Below are 19,176 nucleotides of genomic sequence, written 5' to 3' on the forward strand. Positions count from 1 at the left end.
CAGTGGACACACCTGCTGTCGCTGTGCTCTCTTGCGACTGATGAGAGACACCCTGTCCTTAATGGCCTTTGCAATGGTCTTGTGGTCACCTTCGCACACATACCCAGACTCAACCTAGAGCATAAAAACATTTGATATGACTGGAAATCGAGCAGTGAAACTCATTAAACGGGCGTAACAAAGTTTTCATTGTGAGGGAACGATCACTGAACCACAAAAGTTAGATTTACCATCTCCTGAGCCACATCTTCAGGAACATCTTTGTTGAGGTCAAAAGAAAACTCAATAGCTTCGTTGTCTTTGTATTTCCCCTTAAGTTTCTTTCCATCCTCAATTCTCAGCCACAGCTTGATGTTTTCCATCTCGCCATCATCTTCTTCTGCCAACTCTACACGCACCCCTGTGTCCTCCTGGAAGAAGGCATGGTTCAAAAGGTCCTTAATTGAGTACCTAAATGGAGAAAAACAAGCACTGATTAAATACATGATTATCTCGTCTATGTTAAGCCTGATAAATAGACATTTAGGCCTCGTTTACATGACAACGTTTTGCTTCGTTTCCCATTTTCGTTTCCAAACAGTTCCACGTTTACACAGCAATGTTTTGAAAACAATCTCCATCTGCACGAGAACGCAGGAAACAGAAAAACGCTGTAGTAAGGTGATTTACTGCACAATAAAACTGTCTCTACAACAAGAACCGTGTTTTTCATGTGTTTTTGAGAATATGCAACATTTTTATCATACACGTGTGCATGAGTGTAATTCATTACTAAATCCTCCTCCTCATCACAATCGTAGCGCAGCAGCAAAATTTTACGGCACATATAAACACAAAAATGCATTGCAAGACCAGTCTTATTATAACGAAATCCTGTTAAGACTGTTTGATTCTCCAGGGACAAATTTTTCTTCTAAAGCCTTTGATTTCTCGTGGATTTTCTCCGAAAGTGCAGCGCTTCCTGCTTCAAGAGTAGCAAAAGAATGGTAGCCTTTTCAGAACAATATTTCTACTTCCCCTTTTTCAATTTTATCTGCTTCTTGGAAGTGATTAACTATCTTTTTTAACCTTAACATGGAAGCTTTAATCCTGTCTCCTCCATCAGCTGCGCATATGTGCCGGTGGAGGAGGAGACAGGGGAGTCTACAGGCTGAAGTTAGTAATTAAAACTTAAAGAAAAAAAGATAAAGTCTAAATCATTTCCAAGAAGAAGGAAAATAGAAATATCATTCTGAAAAAAAAGGCTCCAGCTGCGCTCATGTGCAGCGGTGCGATTTATGAGAAAATCCACGAGAAGTTAAAGGCTGTAGGAGCTGAATTTGTCCGTGAGGAATTAATTATTCTCAGCGTATATCTTCGTTATTAACAAGACTGATCTAGCAAAGCATTTTTTGTGTTAATATGAGCCGTGAAATTTTTCTGCCTCACTACGATGATGATGACGGTGACTATCAAGATGATCGATAAAAAAGGTAATCATTTCCAAAATTGATAGCATGACTTTATCTAAAATAACTGGCACTGATAGCCCTCTAAACAAGAATAATGCGTCCACTTTTCTAAATCCAGCTGTCTGTGACATGACAAGCAGTAAACAACATCAGACGGCTCGGCTTGAGCTGCCACAGCTGGGTTCCGAGTGCTGCAACACTCGTGCTTGACAGCTGATTGCAGCCGTAGTGCGCATGTGCGTTTTCAGGAAGTGTCTTTTTCCCTGTTTACATGGAGATGGAGACGGGGGCGTTTTGGAAAAATTCCACTCTGGAGCCCGTTTCCAGAAAGTTTCATTTTCAGGCACCAAAACGTCGTTGCCATGTAAACGGACAGCCAAAACGCTACAAAACGTTTGAGTTTTCACTCGAAAATGTCGTCGTATAAACGGCGCCTTAAGTTTAACACCTTTCGTCCTTGTTCTGGCGAATGCATCCCTCGATGATCTCCTTCACTTCAGGAATGGCCACCTTGTCAAAGCTGCCTGGCTTCACACCCTAAATGAAACACAGAAAACTCAATGAGAACGGTTCTTCTTCTCATCAACCTTTCTGTTTCTAAGTGAAACACTGCCTCCCAGACCATCCTTTTAATGAGAACAAATTTTTAAAGGCCTAAAATAACACCAGTTTTTAATTCTCTTCTAAAGCTGGTCTAAAAAAGCTACGTTACAGTATGACAATGAAAGAAATGTAACTCTCCAAACAAAGGGTAAATATGAGAAGGGGCCATGCTTTGCATTTGGTGATATTAAAAATGACAAATGTAAAGTGATGGAAAAGGAGTGGAGAAATCACTAAAAGATGGCTCAAGAGAGGGACTGCATTAAGTCAGCAGCAGGAAACTGCATGAGGAAAATGGAAGCTGAACAGCTGAGCAGCATGTCAGAGTAGAAAAAAACAACAGCCAATATCCCAAAGGCATAATACTGTAAAACCTGAGCATGTGACACTACCTAAATGTAGACTCAACCCCACAATAGCACTCTATTTCTTCACTGAGTCAACTGTGAGTGGTGCTCTGCAGTATGAGCTATTGTGGATTATAAAGAGAGGTGAGAAGGCAATACTTAGAGGGGTAAACAGAAAAATCTAGCTTGAAATCACGTGGCAAGGACTTCAGTATTTGTACTTTACAGTTAATAATAAACTTAGGATAATGGTAAAGATTTCAAGGGACACTGTGTAGATAACAGTCTAAGAACAGGTTCAACCTCTTTATCTACAGGGCTTGTAATTGCAGAGTATGAGTCATATCAGTGGCTATGCATTTCAAAAGTAAGCCAGCATGAGCTGCATGAGTAAGACTATAAATATGTCCTTTCTTTGACAGTTAGTGCCCTTCTGGCGTCATCACAAGACTTAACCATTAGCTGTTAGGAAAATAGCAGGACTGTGCCTGTTCAGCTTTTATAACTTATCTATGCCTCAGGGCTACAGGCTCAGAAAACCTACAGCATTTCTTGCAACATAAAGCAACAAAGTGTGAAAAAGTGACTATGGCTTGACTGTGGTAAGTATTTTTCTTTTTAAAAAATTTTAATAGGAAGGTAGGGGAGGGAGATGCATTAATACACAATTGATGCAAGACAAGAGTAGAGGACAGACATGTAATAGAATGTAAAGTTGATTAAAAAAGAGGTGTCAGCTGGGGAATAAAACCACTCCAGAATGGGACACAAGCCTTCTTGGCACATTGGAAGATGTGAAGGCAGGGCAGTGGGGTGAAATGAAGGGCTGAAAAGTAGACTTACGCTGGTAACTCTGCGGTAGATCTGTGCAGCATTCTGGCACTCTGAGTAAGGGTACTCTGAGGTGGCCATCTCCAGCATGCACATTCCAAAGGCATACACATCCACTGACTCGTCGTACTTCTCCTCATACATCTCAGGCGCCATGAACTCAGGGGTACCTTAAATCAAAACAACTATTCAGAACTCTCGAACCCCCTTACTGATTGTGTGGGCTTCTCACAACCCACAGTCCCTCTGCTCCCCTAACCCGTGAGGGGTTGAGGAAGAGGAGGAGGAGAAGAGAGACCAGCCTGTTCGTGTCCTGCAGTAGAACCTGTGAGGTGAGAGTTGAGGAGAGAGAAAAAGAAAAGGGGAAGGAAAGCAAAAAGAGACAGAAAACAAAAAAAGGAGGGAGAAGCTGGGCTCAATTAGACTGTAGAGAAGAGAGCACATGTTTGTCTGTGTAAGACCCTCATATGTGAAATACATGACTGAGCCCATGTGCAGAACACACTTGTTGGCCAATATCTGTATTTTGGGGAAAATATTCTGAATAAGGAACTTGAGAAAAATTCCTAGACCAGTTTGAACAAAAGGATGCCAATGATCTGTGCTAGAGTAACATGACTAGCTATGGAAACATTTGTCCAGACCTTAAAACCACAGTACACTTTCTGTCATTGTACACTCACCTTGAGAAGTCTTACTTACCGTCTTCTCTTGACCTGAAGGGGGTAAACTGTTACAATCAAGGCTGAGAGGGTCCCATAGCTAGTTACTCTCTCTCTCTCTGCGCAGAAGTGTGTCTATGCACATCAGCGTTTTCATTTGTTTATCTTTTTTTTTTTTTTTTTACATAATATCAGGTCTTACACAGAAAAACTCATTTAGTCAAGTTATTGTGAATGTTCTTTGATGATGATGTGTTACAGCACACTGTCAGACTTACCAGGCCCACTTAAGTTCATACTTACTCAATGACCAGCAGTACCCTATTCATTCCAAACAGCAGAATGGGGCACAGCTGAGGCTAGAGCCTACATTTTAAAACATACCCAAGACTGTGAAAAATAACAAAATGAATAAATAAATAAAGGGAAAAAGTTGGGAGAGCTCCCTGGACACAAAGAAGGAGCAGAAAGATTCTGCAGCCCTGCAATGTCTTAAAAGACAGTAAGAGACACACGCTAGAAAAAAACCTGTTGAGGCAAACCCATAGAAAGAGATGTTAAACATTGTTGGTATAACTTACAAACAGACCACATATTTCCAAACCACAGAACAAAGACCAGTCTAGAACAGAAGCAAAGGCCATACCTTAAGCCATGGCCAAGTTAGCCTGCAAGAAGGCATGACAACTATTATAATGATGGTATTAATGTTTAACAGTATGAGAAAGGCGCTACTTACAGTCAGTAGATGCCTGGAAAAAAAGACCCTCTCTTTCTTTTTTTTTTTTTTTTTTTTTTTGAGAAACAGAGAACAGAAATATTCTGTACAGTGACCAAACTTGATAGAGTTACTGTGTAAGTGAAAAGAGAGAAAGCCTTGTGGTTCTCTGATTTAGATTACCACAATATTTGGCCTCCTTTTGAGCTGTGGTTTGAGAGACAGATGAAACTTTGTGGTCTGTTTTTGAACCACACCATCAAGGAAATTACACTCTTAAACACAATTGTCTTCATACAAAACATAACATGACCTGAGAAAAGCCACTGCCCAACAGCAGGACAGAGAGCAGGAGGTAGTAATGATATCAGTGCCGTACCTATAACACTCTTGGCAAATGATGCACGCTTCAGGGTGGCCAGTCCCAAGTCTCCAATCTTGACAGATCCTGTCGGGCCTGTGATGAAAATGTTGTCACACTTAAGGTCCCTGTGGATGATAGGGGGAGCCCGAGTATGGAGGAAGTGAAGCCCTTTGAGGATTTGTCGACACCAGCTGCGCAGCACTTTAATTTTCATCACCTTGAACCGTTTTAGATATCTGCAAGAAAATGGATCAAGGTTTTCATGTGCACTCTGAGAAACAATGATTGATGGCAGCAAATATGTCTTCATAAAATCCCTCAAATTCAAATACAGGTCAGATGAGACTGTTCTACATTTTAGCTAGTGAGTACAAATTCAACAAACTTTTTTTTTTTAAATTTGAATCAAACAGGATGATTCTTTTGTTAAAATTCAGTTAATACAGTAAATAGAGCATCTCAAGTACTGTATGGACCTGTTTGTGAGGGCTGCCAGTATGTGACTCACGTTTTTAGAGTTCCAGAAGTCATGAGTTCAGTGACCAGTACAATGCACTTCCTGCCTTTGGACGGCCCCTCCCAGGAGTCGTAAAAGCGAACAATGTTGGGATGCTGTAGTCCCTTTAACATCCCTGCTTCCTCCTTAAAGCGCTGTCTCTCTGTCTTTGATAGCTTACGATCCTGCAGAAGGACAAAAAAGAGACAATCTGAGTTTTAACATCACAGAAAGCTGATCTATTTATAGATGTAGACTGTTTAATTTGGAACACCGCAACACAAATTGCTATTGAAGGTTTAATTTATGTAGATCAATTTCATCCTAATATAAAACTGCACACATCCATTGACAACAATTTAAAGTGTGTCAACTTTTGTCATTGATTTCTAAGAATAAAAAATAATAAAAGGAGGTACATCATTGCTAAGAATCTATGCAGTAAACAAGTAAAACTTGTACAACCCACTAAACTAATTTACATGCTATACTCATCTTTAGAAGGACACCACTCTGCAATAGGTTGAAACAATGGGGGATTGACAAATAAAAAACAATATATCAACCTAATGTCAGTTTTATTGAAAAAAAAAAGGGAAATCTCTTTAATGCATACAAAGTGCATTAATATGTTAATCAACATAATATGAATTATCCTCATTAGCAGTATCAGCAATGACTTTAATGCAAATATAGGCAGATAGATACTCCCACCCTTCAGATACCAGCTTTATCCAATTTAATGTGAACATATTGCATTTTCTTCAAAAGTAGAAGTCACAAAGTGCAGCAGCTGAGTAGTTGGTATATGATTAAAAGCAAAAAAATGCAGAGCTGATCCCATTGTTTGACCATAGTAAATTAAGTGACCATCAGATAAATATGGGCAAGAATGCCTTTCGTAGGGTCTGCGTATTAACAAAAAATCTGGAATGTGTACAGCCGCCCTCCTCAAGTTTCCTGACTAATTCCTGGCGTGACCTACATTCACAGTGAACCCATACCAGCAAGACCAGCCCAGTTAAACCATGCAGCCAAAGGCCTCTCTTGAAACCCCCAGAGACCTGGACAAAGGCCAGGCTGTCCAGGAAATTCAGCCCATATTTGAGCAGAGTGCATTACCCTTTGTGTGTGTGTCAGCAAGAGATAGAAAAGTTTCCAGTGACTGACATCCCTTAGCAAAAAATTGTAAGTGATACAGCTAAAGCATCTGCTGATGGTAATTTTTGAAAATTTTGAGGTCGATGGTTAAATTTTTATTAATGTCAGAGGAAAAAATAGGCCAAACAGAATCAGAAGTTTAATCATGTAAACCATGAGGAGCACAAAGAGAAAAGAGGACGGTGAATCAGAGAGCAATGTCAGGAAACAGAAGGTGAAGGAAGCTGAGCAAGTAATTGGGGCTCCACAATGTATTTGGGCCAACTAACCTACTTTCCAAAGTGTTGCTCTAGTGGAACTGTGGGTCAACTTTGTCTTTCAGCACTACAAGTGAAAAGGCATGCACAACATCCAAATCCCCATTCAAGCCATCAGAGCTGCAATCCTCAGGGAGGACAGCTTCCCAACCCCCACAAATACCAAACTACTGTATTACTGACAGCATTTTTACTGGAGGCACATGCCAAACTGATACCTCGTGTAAAACAAACGTCTTCCCTTACAAGTACAAACTAGTTGAAAAACTGCATTCCCTGTGAAAGATAAGGCATTTACCTCCTTCACTGATATCTACTTTAACTTCTGCTATGCAAATTCTTGAGCAATGAGGGTATTTTTTGTAAAGGCATGTGGTCACAGAGTGCTATTACTATCAAAACTAAACTTATCATAAATGATGAGATCATGCATTGTGTAAGATGTACTGTATATCAGAAGACAATTCTGAGACAAGCTGAGGTGATGAAGATTTGAGTTTTCATGTGGCTTCACTATATACAATTTTTAAACAATTCACACTACTTACATAATTACTCAGCAAATGTCAGGACTAAATGAACCACCAGCTTTTTAACTGCTTACAGATATTCGGCTGACTGAGTTTAAAACAATCATGACACACATCACATTCCTATTAACTGTCACACGAAAAAAATTTTGCAGCCTTTTTATACCCTCAGCGAAACACATGTAGACTGTGTTGTTGCTTTAGTGACATATCCAAAACAACTGCCCCACTGATAAACCCCACATTATTACAATTTTGGTAAAGGGATAGGAGTTTTAGAGGACCACAAGTATTTTGTAAAAATCAAAATCAGGCATAAAAGCATTATTTGACATACATTTGCAAAAGTTGCAATCTATGGATATTTTTCTATGGCTTGTGGTTTTAAACACATTTCCTTCATACTATTTTTGATTAAGAGCCTTCATTGTTCATAAACTAGGAAGCATGTCTGAAAATCACTCAGGGGAGCAACAGCAGCTGCAGCTGAATAACAGCAGCTCTACAGTATCTGACAAGAGGTTCATGAGTCAGCTCACAGAAGAGTTGTGTTTCCACCAGTGTGTGTTTCCTCTGCTACATCGTTGCAATACTATAACTGGGTGCTGTAAAAAAAACTGCCCTTGTGAGAATGCAACACATTTTGATAGAGAGAATTGAATAATGAGGTGGCGGAAATACGTTTTAGAGATATAGATGCACAAAATATCCAGCAGTTATGTGAGTAAATGGTGGAGAAATAAATTGTGAATCCATAAGAATGTTTAAATGATTTAGTTATATCTCTAAGATGAGACAAGTCAGCATTTGTTTTGAAATCTCTGCAAAGTCAGCACAACACTTATCTAAAATCACGTTCCCTAAAGCCTTTGTACCATGACACACCCAAAACAAGCCAAAGCATGGATATGCATGTGAAACCAAGATTTATTGTCCTAGTAAAAATTATGTTATTGCTCAGTCTTACTAGTTCAAACAGAAAATCAAATAATAAAAAAAGAAATAAACAATTTTTAGGTACGTGACAAAATGTCTTTCAAAGCTCAGTATCTGAAGTACAACTACCTTGAGTGAAAAATATCAAGGTCCATTCAACCCTTTTTGGCAGTCCAGCAATATGGAGGGGGCCGATATGCTTAATTAAAATTTCATCAAAATTATACTGTAACATCAGAATATACACATGTATGGTAATATAATAAGTAAAGCAATACATATAGTTGAAGATGTAGTTCCACTTATGTTTAAGGTTTCTTTAACTAGTGAGCAGGAAAAATAATTACATGGAAAATCAATCTGAATTGTGATTAGTTTAAACCATTATGAACCAGCTTAATATACTATAAAAACATATCTGAAACATGAATTATTTCCAGCCAATATAAATTACATTTAATGCCTGTTAACTGTAGTACCAAAGCAGAGCTGAAAACACAGCTTCCAGGCAAAGGCCATCATAAATAACTCAACAACCCTAAAAATAGACCGAGTGAAAAGGCCTGCGATCATGCCAAGGGCTGGCACTGTCAGGTCTCTGCGCTGAGGTCCACTCTGAGGTTGACACTGAGGGCTAGATGGAGCCCTCTGGGTTAAATAGGTTGGGGTTAGGGTTGCATTGAAAGTTTACAAGCAAGAGGACATGTTTCATCAGCTCAACCTTAAATGTTACTGCATTAAGTCTAATTTTCTTTTGATTACAGATGTTTCCTGTATCTGCAGCATCACATGATACTGTGACGCATGACATTAAGTAGAAATATATCGATTCCAATTCTATTAAAAGATTCAGTTTTTAAAGGATACTACATCAGGGACTACTCCAATGTCACGCATCCTGAAAATTTTTAACCAAACCAATTTTAACCAAAGTAAGGTTTATGCCACAGCTGCCCTAAATTAACAGCATTGGTAATTACCAAAATCATTTTTTATTGTTCTGCAATGGTTAATGCATCAATATGTAGAAGCTCTTTAACCCAAATGATATTTTTAATGCTAAAATATAATCATTATTGTTATTCGTGAATTTTCAAATTTACTGATTTACAAAGAAACTGAAAAATAGTAAAGCACATTAATATTTCTTGATTAATATGTCAAATTATAGTTATTTACTTGCATTCCTGAACAGAAAAATGAGTCTTAGTGGTTGAATGTTATGCTTGATTCATTTCTGACTTCTCAGAGAAGCCCAGTGAGCTGGCTCAAATTTGGGTGAACTCAGCTTGAAATCCCTCATTTCATATGCCTCTACCTACTAAAATGTGAAAAGTGAAAGACTACAGGAACTGATATAATTTAGTAGTTTGGACAGCAATGCTCTAAACTTTTCGTTTATATTTGAGAGAACTACCTCATGTGCAGTTAAAACAACAAGTTTGTATTGTTTCAAAGGTATTGTTCAATGTTATTCAATAAAATAAGATTGGAACATTGAAGGTGTATGCTGTCAGTTATAAAAAAAATCGGTATCGGCCAAAATCGGAATCGGCAGGTCAGGCTTTTTAAAGATCAGTGATCGGTGATCGGCCAGAAAATTGCAATCAGTGCACCCCTACTGTAAATTTTTGTATAATGTTAAAATGCATAACTGAGAGGAACATGTAGCGATTGACAATTAATGGTTATTTATTGAGACAACTGAAATCAAAATAAACTGCTGAAATGAAGTTACCTGGCTGCCTATCATGTGACTACACAGCTAGTAGTTAGTTTTTAAAGGGGTGGTGCATTAGTAGAGAGAGATATTACAAGGGAAAAAAATTGAAATAATTGACAGGGAAGGATTTCGTCAGTTATAGGCTCTAAATGTCTGTTTCGATTATTTTGGATTAATTGCCCAGCTCTAATGCAAACCAATATTGAGAAGGCATCAATAGCAATGCCTTCTGACTGAGCCAACTCAACAAAGTAGCCAGTTTTGCTGATTCACTAAATAACACCACAATCTTGATTTAATAGTCCATGCCTCATGAAGACTCAAGTCAAGTATAAAATGTTTAGTAGCTACAGGCAAAGCACATGTTTGCACTGATGAACATAGTCTTTGTATCAACAGCAGAGCTTAATAAAATGTGGAAATATCATGTAATGATTCTGATGACTATGGCTTAAAGTAGAATTGATGTACAGATATTTTCTTATTCTATTAAGTGTGTACTAACGGTCCAAACAAAGTGAAATCAGCTCTCAAATAAATAACCATATGTTCTTGTGGTCATACTAATTTAGTTTAATAAATGCATTTTGTCTGAAAGGTCATAATCTTCTACAGTCAGATGGAAACCAGGCCAAAGAATCACGCTAAATAGTTAACGGTGTCACTTCATCTTTCTGGTCTATTTCGAGAGCAGTGATGTACAAAGCCAGCTTTCAACTCTGCTGTTTTCCTTTTTTCACCACACACTAATGTACTGATGGCATTAAAGTCTTTTAGTGCAACAAACTGCAATGAGTATTTGATACAAAACAATAAGGATGCACACAATATCACAACATTAGCAGAGCTAAAGCCATTATTACTAGTGTAATATCAGTGCTGTATATTACTAATGCTTTAAATTTTAATACAGCACTGGTTATTTGTTCTGTAAGCAGTGAAGCGCAAAAGAAATGGTGAGAAATGTGCTTCTTGACATTGACAGGTTAGCTTCTGGTTACAGGGAAATTATATGTCAATTTGTTATTAATGGTCATGAAAATAAAACACATTAATCAATACTTCGACTATTAACCCTGAATGCATGTGATGTTGTCAGCTCTGGTTTTACTTAGGATTGCTGACAACAAGTTGAGCATTCAACTTTACCTGTTTTCTTGTATCGGTTGCTTTGAATAGCTACATATGTGCATTTCAAGTGAATACATTTCTGTGTTGTACTACTTAGAAACAGGGAGTCACTGGTCTACCGGCCAGCTGAGATGAACAGCTTCCCTAACTTTAAAGGTATCAGGGGTTCTCTTTCTCAACTTTAAATGTTCGAATGCAGTTAGAACTGCAGAAGAAGGCGGTGGGGAGGCAGTGAGCGGAGGATGACATGGTTGAAGATGGATGAGTGAGCAAGAAAGGGGAGGCTCCTAAATTTATTCTTTTTTCCTCTCTCCCTCGACTTCCTCTCTGCGGTGACCTACTTATTGTTCAGACATGCCTGCAACGTGAGATCCGAAACAAATGTGTGGGTTCAAGGGTGGGTGAAAAAGGGTGGATGGAAAAGGGTGGACGCCTAGAAATTCTTAAGACAATTGTGGACAGATGGCCTACCACACTGAATAAGCCAGGGCCATTATATTCAAACTTCATACACTCAAATTTAAAGCCATGATGGTTTGAGGGAAGGTGAAATAAAGTGATCGAAACATCAGTCCACGCTGTGGTCCAGATGGAAATAACTAACAACTCCAGAATTTGTCTTGACAAGTGGTACAAAACTACTAAAGTTTACGACAGAACATTTGTATAAGTTGACTGATATCCAGTCAATTTCAAATTTTAGTTTAAATAGAGGGGGATTTTTCCTTCTCAAGGTCTTAAAGCATCTCTTCTTTGTTAAACAATGTATTTTCTTCTTTTCTTCACTGACAAGAATAGACCTATATAATTTGAAAGTCACAAATGAAAAAATCTTTTAGCTTAAGCTTCACTTTTTGTCTTAACCTCACTAAAGGACATGGTGAAAGAAAACCTGTCAGACTTGTTGCATTAGCATAGAGGTAAAGAAATGGCTGTTGCGACCAGATGAAACCAAATTTGATCAGAGCAACCAAGTGGAAAGGCTGATGACTTTCTGCATCACTGATTAGGCATCATCAGGAAACCAAACAAAAAGCAAACTAACTGATGAGCCTCTACCGTTTTCCTAAAAAATGCACTCCTAAATTACTGCTATGATAAGCTTACTTTAAAACCAAGTAGAAAGCAGACTTCTATTGCTGTCCAGAGTAGTTGGACATATTTTCAACAGAATATTGAAAAACTGACGCTAAACTAGAACTTCTGACATCTCTTACACATGCCCCAAGGATGCATGCATACTGTAAGCGCTTGATTGATCATGGGACAGCTTTAACAAACATGTGAGAGGGGATTTCAGCTTCTCGTGTGTAACAGTTTTCAGCATTGAAAGTTCTGAGTTGATGGAAGAACAAAGGGGAGCTAGAATATCAGGTTACATGCTGGTATTTCAGACCAGACCCTGTAAATAAAACAAAGCCAGTTCTAATTCAGCAGTAAGCGTTGCTATGAATCACGTCTTTGCACTGGATCAGACTCTAATTCCAGCACTGAGTTTTGGTGATCCAAAAATGAGCAGCAGTTACCCCTCATTCATTTGGGTGGTTCATTGTCTAAAACCCACAAGAAAATAGACAGGAGTGCATTTCGGGTTGGATTTTCCCTTGCTCTTTTTCCAACAGGTACTCAGAAAGTGTCTGCACAATATCAATATATCTCCTAGTCCCATAACAGATCAACTGTTGCCCCACTTTTCACTTGACCAAACAATTAGTTACTTTATAGACAGGAAATCATACATTGCTGTCATCTACTGGCTCTGCTAACTTGAAGTTCTCATTTATCATTAGACAATCTATAAATAGCTGAGCGGAGGAGTACAATCCCTCTTCACAGTACAGATTAAATCAAATGAAAGTTAACAAACTATGTTTCTATCAGCTCTACTACATTAGCTGGATAAAAACCCATGCCTTAAGTATGATTTTCTGCTTCATCTACAACTGGCAAAAATGATCTGCTTCAATTTGACTGAAAAAAAGCATGAAAGAAAAAAAAATGTGTTACTGACACATGGTACAATATCAACTGCATGAAGTAGGGAAGTACTGATAAATTAAGTGAGTTTATTTGAAAAAGGTAGGCACAAACTAAAAATATTGGAAAATGTGAGAAAGTTCTAAGGGTGTGAGAAGGACTGATAGTTTAGGAGCAAGCCTTGGCAGGCCAGTCTTCTGCACTTCACACAGGAGATTCCTCTATGAAGAATGTGACCCATTTTACATTCACACAAGCATTCAGAGCAGGAATGCACTGAGCATGCGCTTAATTCGCTCTGTGTGAGGGGGGAGGGGCACGTGTCTGTAATCTTCACATTGTTCTGAAACCAGAGTGCATGCAGAGCTCTGGTTTTTCTGTGCTGCCGTGTCAGGCCTTTGCCTCTCATGGCAGGGGGAAAGCGTGACAGTAAAAGCAAACATTCACGATGTGAATGAGGTCAGACTTTGCTATGGGCCACGAAGCTGCTTTCACTGGCCCGACAGCAGCGCTTTTCATAAACATTTATACCACTTAATAAGAGGTATCTATTTTAATACAAACATACAAAGAGATGGAGTCAGTTATTTATTGTAGTATACTATGGCTAAAATAAATTTAATACAAGATAAAACTTAGTAACATTTGTCTTATTGTAATTCATTGTAGTATCATTTATACTATGATAACGTTTGAATGATTAGTATCTTATTTTAAATATGTGACATCTTCAAAATATGCCATTGTAACCAACATGATTAGTTGTATTTTTTCCAAACAGGGATTTGCTAAATTTTAACTTTAAAGTAGTTGTCATGGAACTTCAAAGTGTTAGAAAGATAGTCTTCATGTTTTATTTCTAAAACTCAAAATAACTACTTTCAGAGCCAAAAGTGGTTATGGGAAATAATTAGCATGAGTACATGAATTCAAGTGAGGCAATAAAAAAGGGCTGAACTTGGATCTAGTCAAGATAATAATTACAGTGTCTGAGTATAACTCTTAGTCATAGCGTTTAAACAATGACACAAATCTTGGTGACTTCTGACACTTAGTCAAAGCTAGACACTCCTTTCTAGTAACAATTTAGAAGTACTAGAAATGTTCTGATACAATTTATCTCCCAAATGTCAGTCCATTACCAAGAATATTGGCAAAGCACAATATTCCCTTCCAACACCACGTCACTTAAAAGTTTTAAACATTAACTCAAATTGTGGGTGAAAAAAATCTGAATTGAACAGCTCTGTGGGTAGAGTCATGCTAGATCTAAAATCTTGAGCACCAAAAAGTGAAACAAGGAAATGATTATTTTTTTGCACCTTTCTCACAACTAAAAAGTGAAACATTAAAAGGGCAACCTCTAGTCTTGCCTCTCTGATGGGAAATCCCTTAACCTGGAAAGTGTATTAGAATTGAGACCTTTAAGGGCCTGTGTCCACAGACAGTGCCCACAACCTCAGTTTCAGAGCACTTCTCACTGCGAAGTTACATGGCTGACTTTTGCTTTACTCTGTAGTATCCACGATGACATTTTTAATCTGTGTGCTAAATATTTCCCTTTTCTTTACAAAGAAAAAAATTACCAGGACAACAATGTATATGAATCATGTCCTGGCATTTGCAGTCACTGTCGACCATAAAATCACCTCCCTTGCCATTGTTGTCAACAAAGATGATATCAGAAACGTCACCCCCTTTAAGATTTTGACTGGTCAGTGAGGGAGAGGTGACACTGATGAAAACAGTTCCAAAAGTTGCGCTATTTTCAACAGAGCAATGTGAATGCTGCTACAAAAAAACAGGTGTTTTAAGGGTTATTTCTGCTCTCAGAACACTGATGGCTAAAAACGCTATACTACATTTGAGTTTTATTTTTTACTGAAAATGAGTGCTACCAGGGCAAAAAAAAAAAAAAAAAAAAAAAAAAAAAGGTGGCGGTGGGCACAAGCCCTATCTTTACTTCACTCACTTACACTTCAACTATATCAAACCTTGTTAAAGCAGTCTCAACACATGTAGGACAGTGAAACCCCAAGGCTCACTTCTTTAAAGTATACTAAATAATTGCTCTACTAACTAAAAAAGGCTGAAAACAATGGTAGTAAATAAGGTTAAGTAATAAAATAACTGCTATCTAAATTTCATACCTGCAGTTCACACCATGCCACCTCCACTGTGGTCTCAGTGTCCAAGCCCTTGTAGACAGTCTTGAAGGAGCCACGTCCAATTTCTATGTCAAACTTGAGGAAACGTCCATCTGGTGATGTTCCCACTGCTTTGGTCTCTGCCTCTTCAATATCTTCCTGAACTCTTTTCTCAGCTTCTCTCTGCTCTGCCTCTGCTCTTGCCTTGGCAGAATCCTTCTCCTCATCCTCCCCTTCTTCTTCATGATGTACCTTCACATCAGCAGTGCTTTCAGGTTCTATTTGAGTTGGCACTTCTGTTCCCAAGCATGGTGCCGAGTGGGCTGATAGCACCACTTCTCCATCACAGATATCAGTGACAGGCTCCTGTTCTGAAGGCACTACATTCACCTTGGCTATTTTTATATCTTTTCCTTCTTGTCCTCTTCCACTAACAGTAGACTCCTCATTATGAGCTAAGCTTGGTTCAGCTCTCGGTAAATGAGACGAGGCAGCAGCCTGTTGTCGTTGGGGGATTGCTTCTCGTAGCTGAACCCTTTGAGGTGCAGGAATAGGGATCTTACTGGGTAAAGGTAGGGCTAATGCTGTTGCATTGGAATCACTGATGACACTGCGGCGCAGGAAACGGTGTTCAGGGTTACATCGGTCTCGCTCCATGGTGTGATGCCGGCGCCTCACTTCTGCTGGCCGACACTCACTCACCATAGAATCTGAACCAGAACTGGGGCCATTTCCACTCTTCTGAGGGGGAGCCAGGAACTTAACCATTTTGTCGTCTGGCTTTTCCGACATCCCACCACCCAGAAAAAGGAGAAAGGGGGTACAATAACTGAAAAATTAAAATAAAAGTAGTTCCATGTCTGCCATATATGCTTATGCAAGCAGTACTGGTCTGTGCTTTCAAAAGGAAAAAAGATAGAAAGTCTTGCAACTTCTATCTCAGCCTCTGGTTCCTTCTGTCCTAAAGACAATCTTTATATACAGAGTGCAGGAGTTGGAGGTGTAGGATGGGAGGTGTTCTCTTGTAAATGCTAAAAGACTGAACACCACAGCTGAACACTGAGTGCTGATGATGATACACGGGTCTTTTTAAGTCCACATCATCCATCCTGTAAGACACGGGCGCAGCTCCTATTAAGCATAAGGAATTACAGTTGAGGAACAAACATGCACAGCCTTCAACAGGAGCCAAACATCCTACTGTGGGTAAAGGCAGGGTTGCCAGATACTGTGAATCTGCTCCAATCCAGTTTCACTGCAAGAGAGAGAAAAAATGAAATAACTATATATCTAAAAGTAACTTGTTTTATGTCTATTGTCAACAGGATTTGTACGAAACCAGCAGAAGTGTTACAAGTAGAATTTACAGTACACATTACGTTAAATGTCATTGCTTTCATCAGACAGACACAGCTGACAAACAGGAGCACACAGTGCATTGGACACTGAAGTTCAGTATTGACGCATTTTGATATTTCACACAGAATTACTGTCTTATTTTAAGACATACTTTTGGTAACATCAGTTTATAAACGTTTAAATGTTTCCTCTGTGAGAAAGTCTGCTCTCTAGCCACATGGCATGCATACAGGGCACACACTTGCAGTAACTTTTTAAAGTATGCAAAGAAGCATTCTTGCTTTTCTATCAGCTGCAAGCAACTACTATATCATTTATTTATAGTAAGCATTTGTTATAGTCATCTGTAACGATGAAATGTGGCACAAATTTCTAATGCATTTCTCACAGCCAAGAGTGACACACTAACCTCTAAATGCCACCCATTAATTACAGATGTAGTAAAATTAACTATATGACATCTGATAATTCCTCAGTATTTCCAGGAAGGCTCATTTTATAAACTGCATGTTTAGTCGGAATAAAAAGTACTAACTGTATTGTTGACATGGTCTCTCCGCTAAAACATAACTCAAAGCTACACAAACATAAACCCTGTAGCATGGAGACTATATTGTATACGGCCGGTGACATTTAATGTTTTTTTGAAATTGTTAACGGCTTTGCACTATGACATTTACTATCTCTTTCTGCACACGCAGGCTTGGAAACACATTCTCATTTAATATTTGCACTGCCGTTGCTGCAGCCATTATAAGCGCAATGTCAGAACCAACCCTGCACATTAGCAATACAACCATCCCAATAAGACAATCGACAGCGCCAAAATAATTAATTCGGCAACAGTAAACTTAGAAACCTTTCGTACGTACCTACCGGTATTTCTTTACCGCCTTTCTAGAGAAACCACGGCCATTTGAGATAGAAACATGGAGCATACTAGGAAAGGAGGAGCAATGGCTCTTTGTTAGCTTGCTAACGAAAACAGCTAGCACGAAGCTAGTTAGCTGACGTTAGCTGATCCTTAACCATTGAGACGTTAACCGACGATGAATGATTTCCACGTCATGTCTTTTTAAAAAATAATCCACCCGTTGTTAACAATTCCGCGTAGAAATTATTTGACAGAAACTAGCATGAAAAAGAAATATTTGTACCTATATATATATTTGTGAATAAAACAATTATTCACTGTTATCTGCCACTTTTCTGCATCTGCGTTTGGCCATAATCGTTAGAAGCTGTGCTAACACAGCAGTTACGTTAGCCTGATAAGACGCCGGTTGGAGAGATATCAGGCAGTAAATAGCGCCACTACTTGCCACCTAGCTAACGTTAGCTAGGCGGGTCTTGCTGATGGCCTAAAAAACGAGACCCACCTCCTGACTGCCCCCATTCACTTCAACGTTATGAGAACCGCTTTCAATATCCACACTTCGAGTGTAGTTAACAGGCACTTAACTATAAGAAATTCAGTAACAGATTCCCGACGACTACGCATAGCCGTCAACATGACGCTACTTTGATGTCGGTATGTTAGCTGCTGTCCGTTGGCAGGTCTGGTTTAGCTAACAATTAGCAATATAGCCCCACACGTCCCGGTTAAAGAAGAGCGGAGCTGGGTGGCTGATAGCGACCTACCTTTAACGTATCCACAACACAATTGATGACCATCGACGCTCGGTGTGAATCCGCCTCGTTGTTAATTAGAAGAAACCCCGTAGCTTAATATCCTCAGACGATGGGTCGATAAGTCAGTCTGTGGGTGAATATCCAAGTAGCGATTTGTGGGGCTCGATGACAAACAAGCGGCGCAGTTGCTACATATTGACGAAGAAACGGGTTTTTCCGATAGCGCCTGCGCCAGAAAAGAATGACCTCACAACCATAACAGAAATACCACTCTGAAGCACTAGCACGGTATGCGTTTAATATGTGATCTTTGTGTGGGGTGGCAACTTTGATGAAAAACAGCCACAACAGAAAATTGCTTCCCATTAGTAAAAATTCGTTTGGGATATGTACATCTAGGGGATGATGATTGAACATTAAAATGTGCCGTTAACATGAACAACCACACATCCTCAAAAGCTTATGGATAACATGTCATTTCAGGAGTATGTGCATTTGCACAACATTATAAAGTATTTATACTAATCAGGCACAGAAATCATCGCATCACTGTAACGCAGCTGATTAAATTCACATATTCACAACAATATATTCTCATGTTTAACGTTTGCAAGATTATGAGACAATGTTAAATTTAGATAATTACTGATTATGTTAATTAAGACATTAATACCTGCAATTAACCGAAACTTCATTCAAATATACACTTGATTTCATATAAAAAGAAATGATATCTTTATCACGAGGTCTGATCCGATTTTTATAACACTGCATGCTCCCAGGATATTTGGTCTTTTTCAGATTTATGTAGAATTAGACATGAAAAAATATTTATATACACATTTTTCCTC

The 19,176-nt window shown here is 38.8% G+C and overlaps 1 protein-coding gene across 3 annotated transcripts in view; it reads right to left on the bottom strand.

The window, feature by feature from the left end:
* Window positions 1-18,554, bottom strand: part of LOC121515597 (serine/threonine-protein kinase WNK1-like) — a 30,730-nt gene extending 12,176 nt beyond the window's left edge. For 2 of the 3 annotated variants that reach the window (XM_041796432.1, XM_041796430.1), the window contains exons 1-8: window positions 18,335-18,554; window positions 15,338-16,589; window positions 5,485-5,657; window positions 4,992-5,212; window positions 3,245-3,402; window positions 1,900-1,988; window positions 231-450; window positions 13-114 (exon numbers count right to left, since the gene is read on the bottom strand). In XM_041796432.1, coding sequence (XP_041652366.1) covers window positions 13-114; window positions 231-450; window positions 1,900-1,988; window positions 3,245-3,402; window positions 4,992-5,212; window positions 5,485-5,657; window positions 15,338-16,126 — 1,752 coding nt within the window. In that variant the 5' untranslated portion in view covers window positions 16,127-16,589; window positions 18,335-18,554. Of the gene's footprint in view, window positions 1-12; window positions 115-230; window positions 451-1,899; window positions 1,989-3,244; window positions 3,403-4,991; window positions 5,213-5,484; window positions 5,658-15,337; window positions 16,590-17,569; window positions 17,754-18,334 lie in introns of those variants that run through there. The other variant, XM_041796431.1, reaches the window with a different exon arrangement.
* Window positions 18,555-19,176: the final 622 nt, after the last annotated feature.

This window comes from Cheilinus undulatus, linkage group 9, assembly GCF_018320785.1.
Source record: "Cheilinus undulatus linkage group 9, ASM1832078v1, whole genome shotgun sequence".
Lineage (NCBI taxonomy): Eukaryota > Metazoa > Chordata > Actinopteri > Labriformes > Labridae > Cheilinus > Cheilinus undulatus.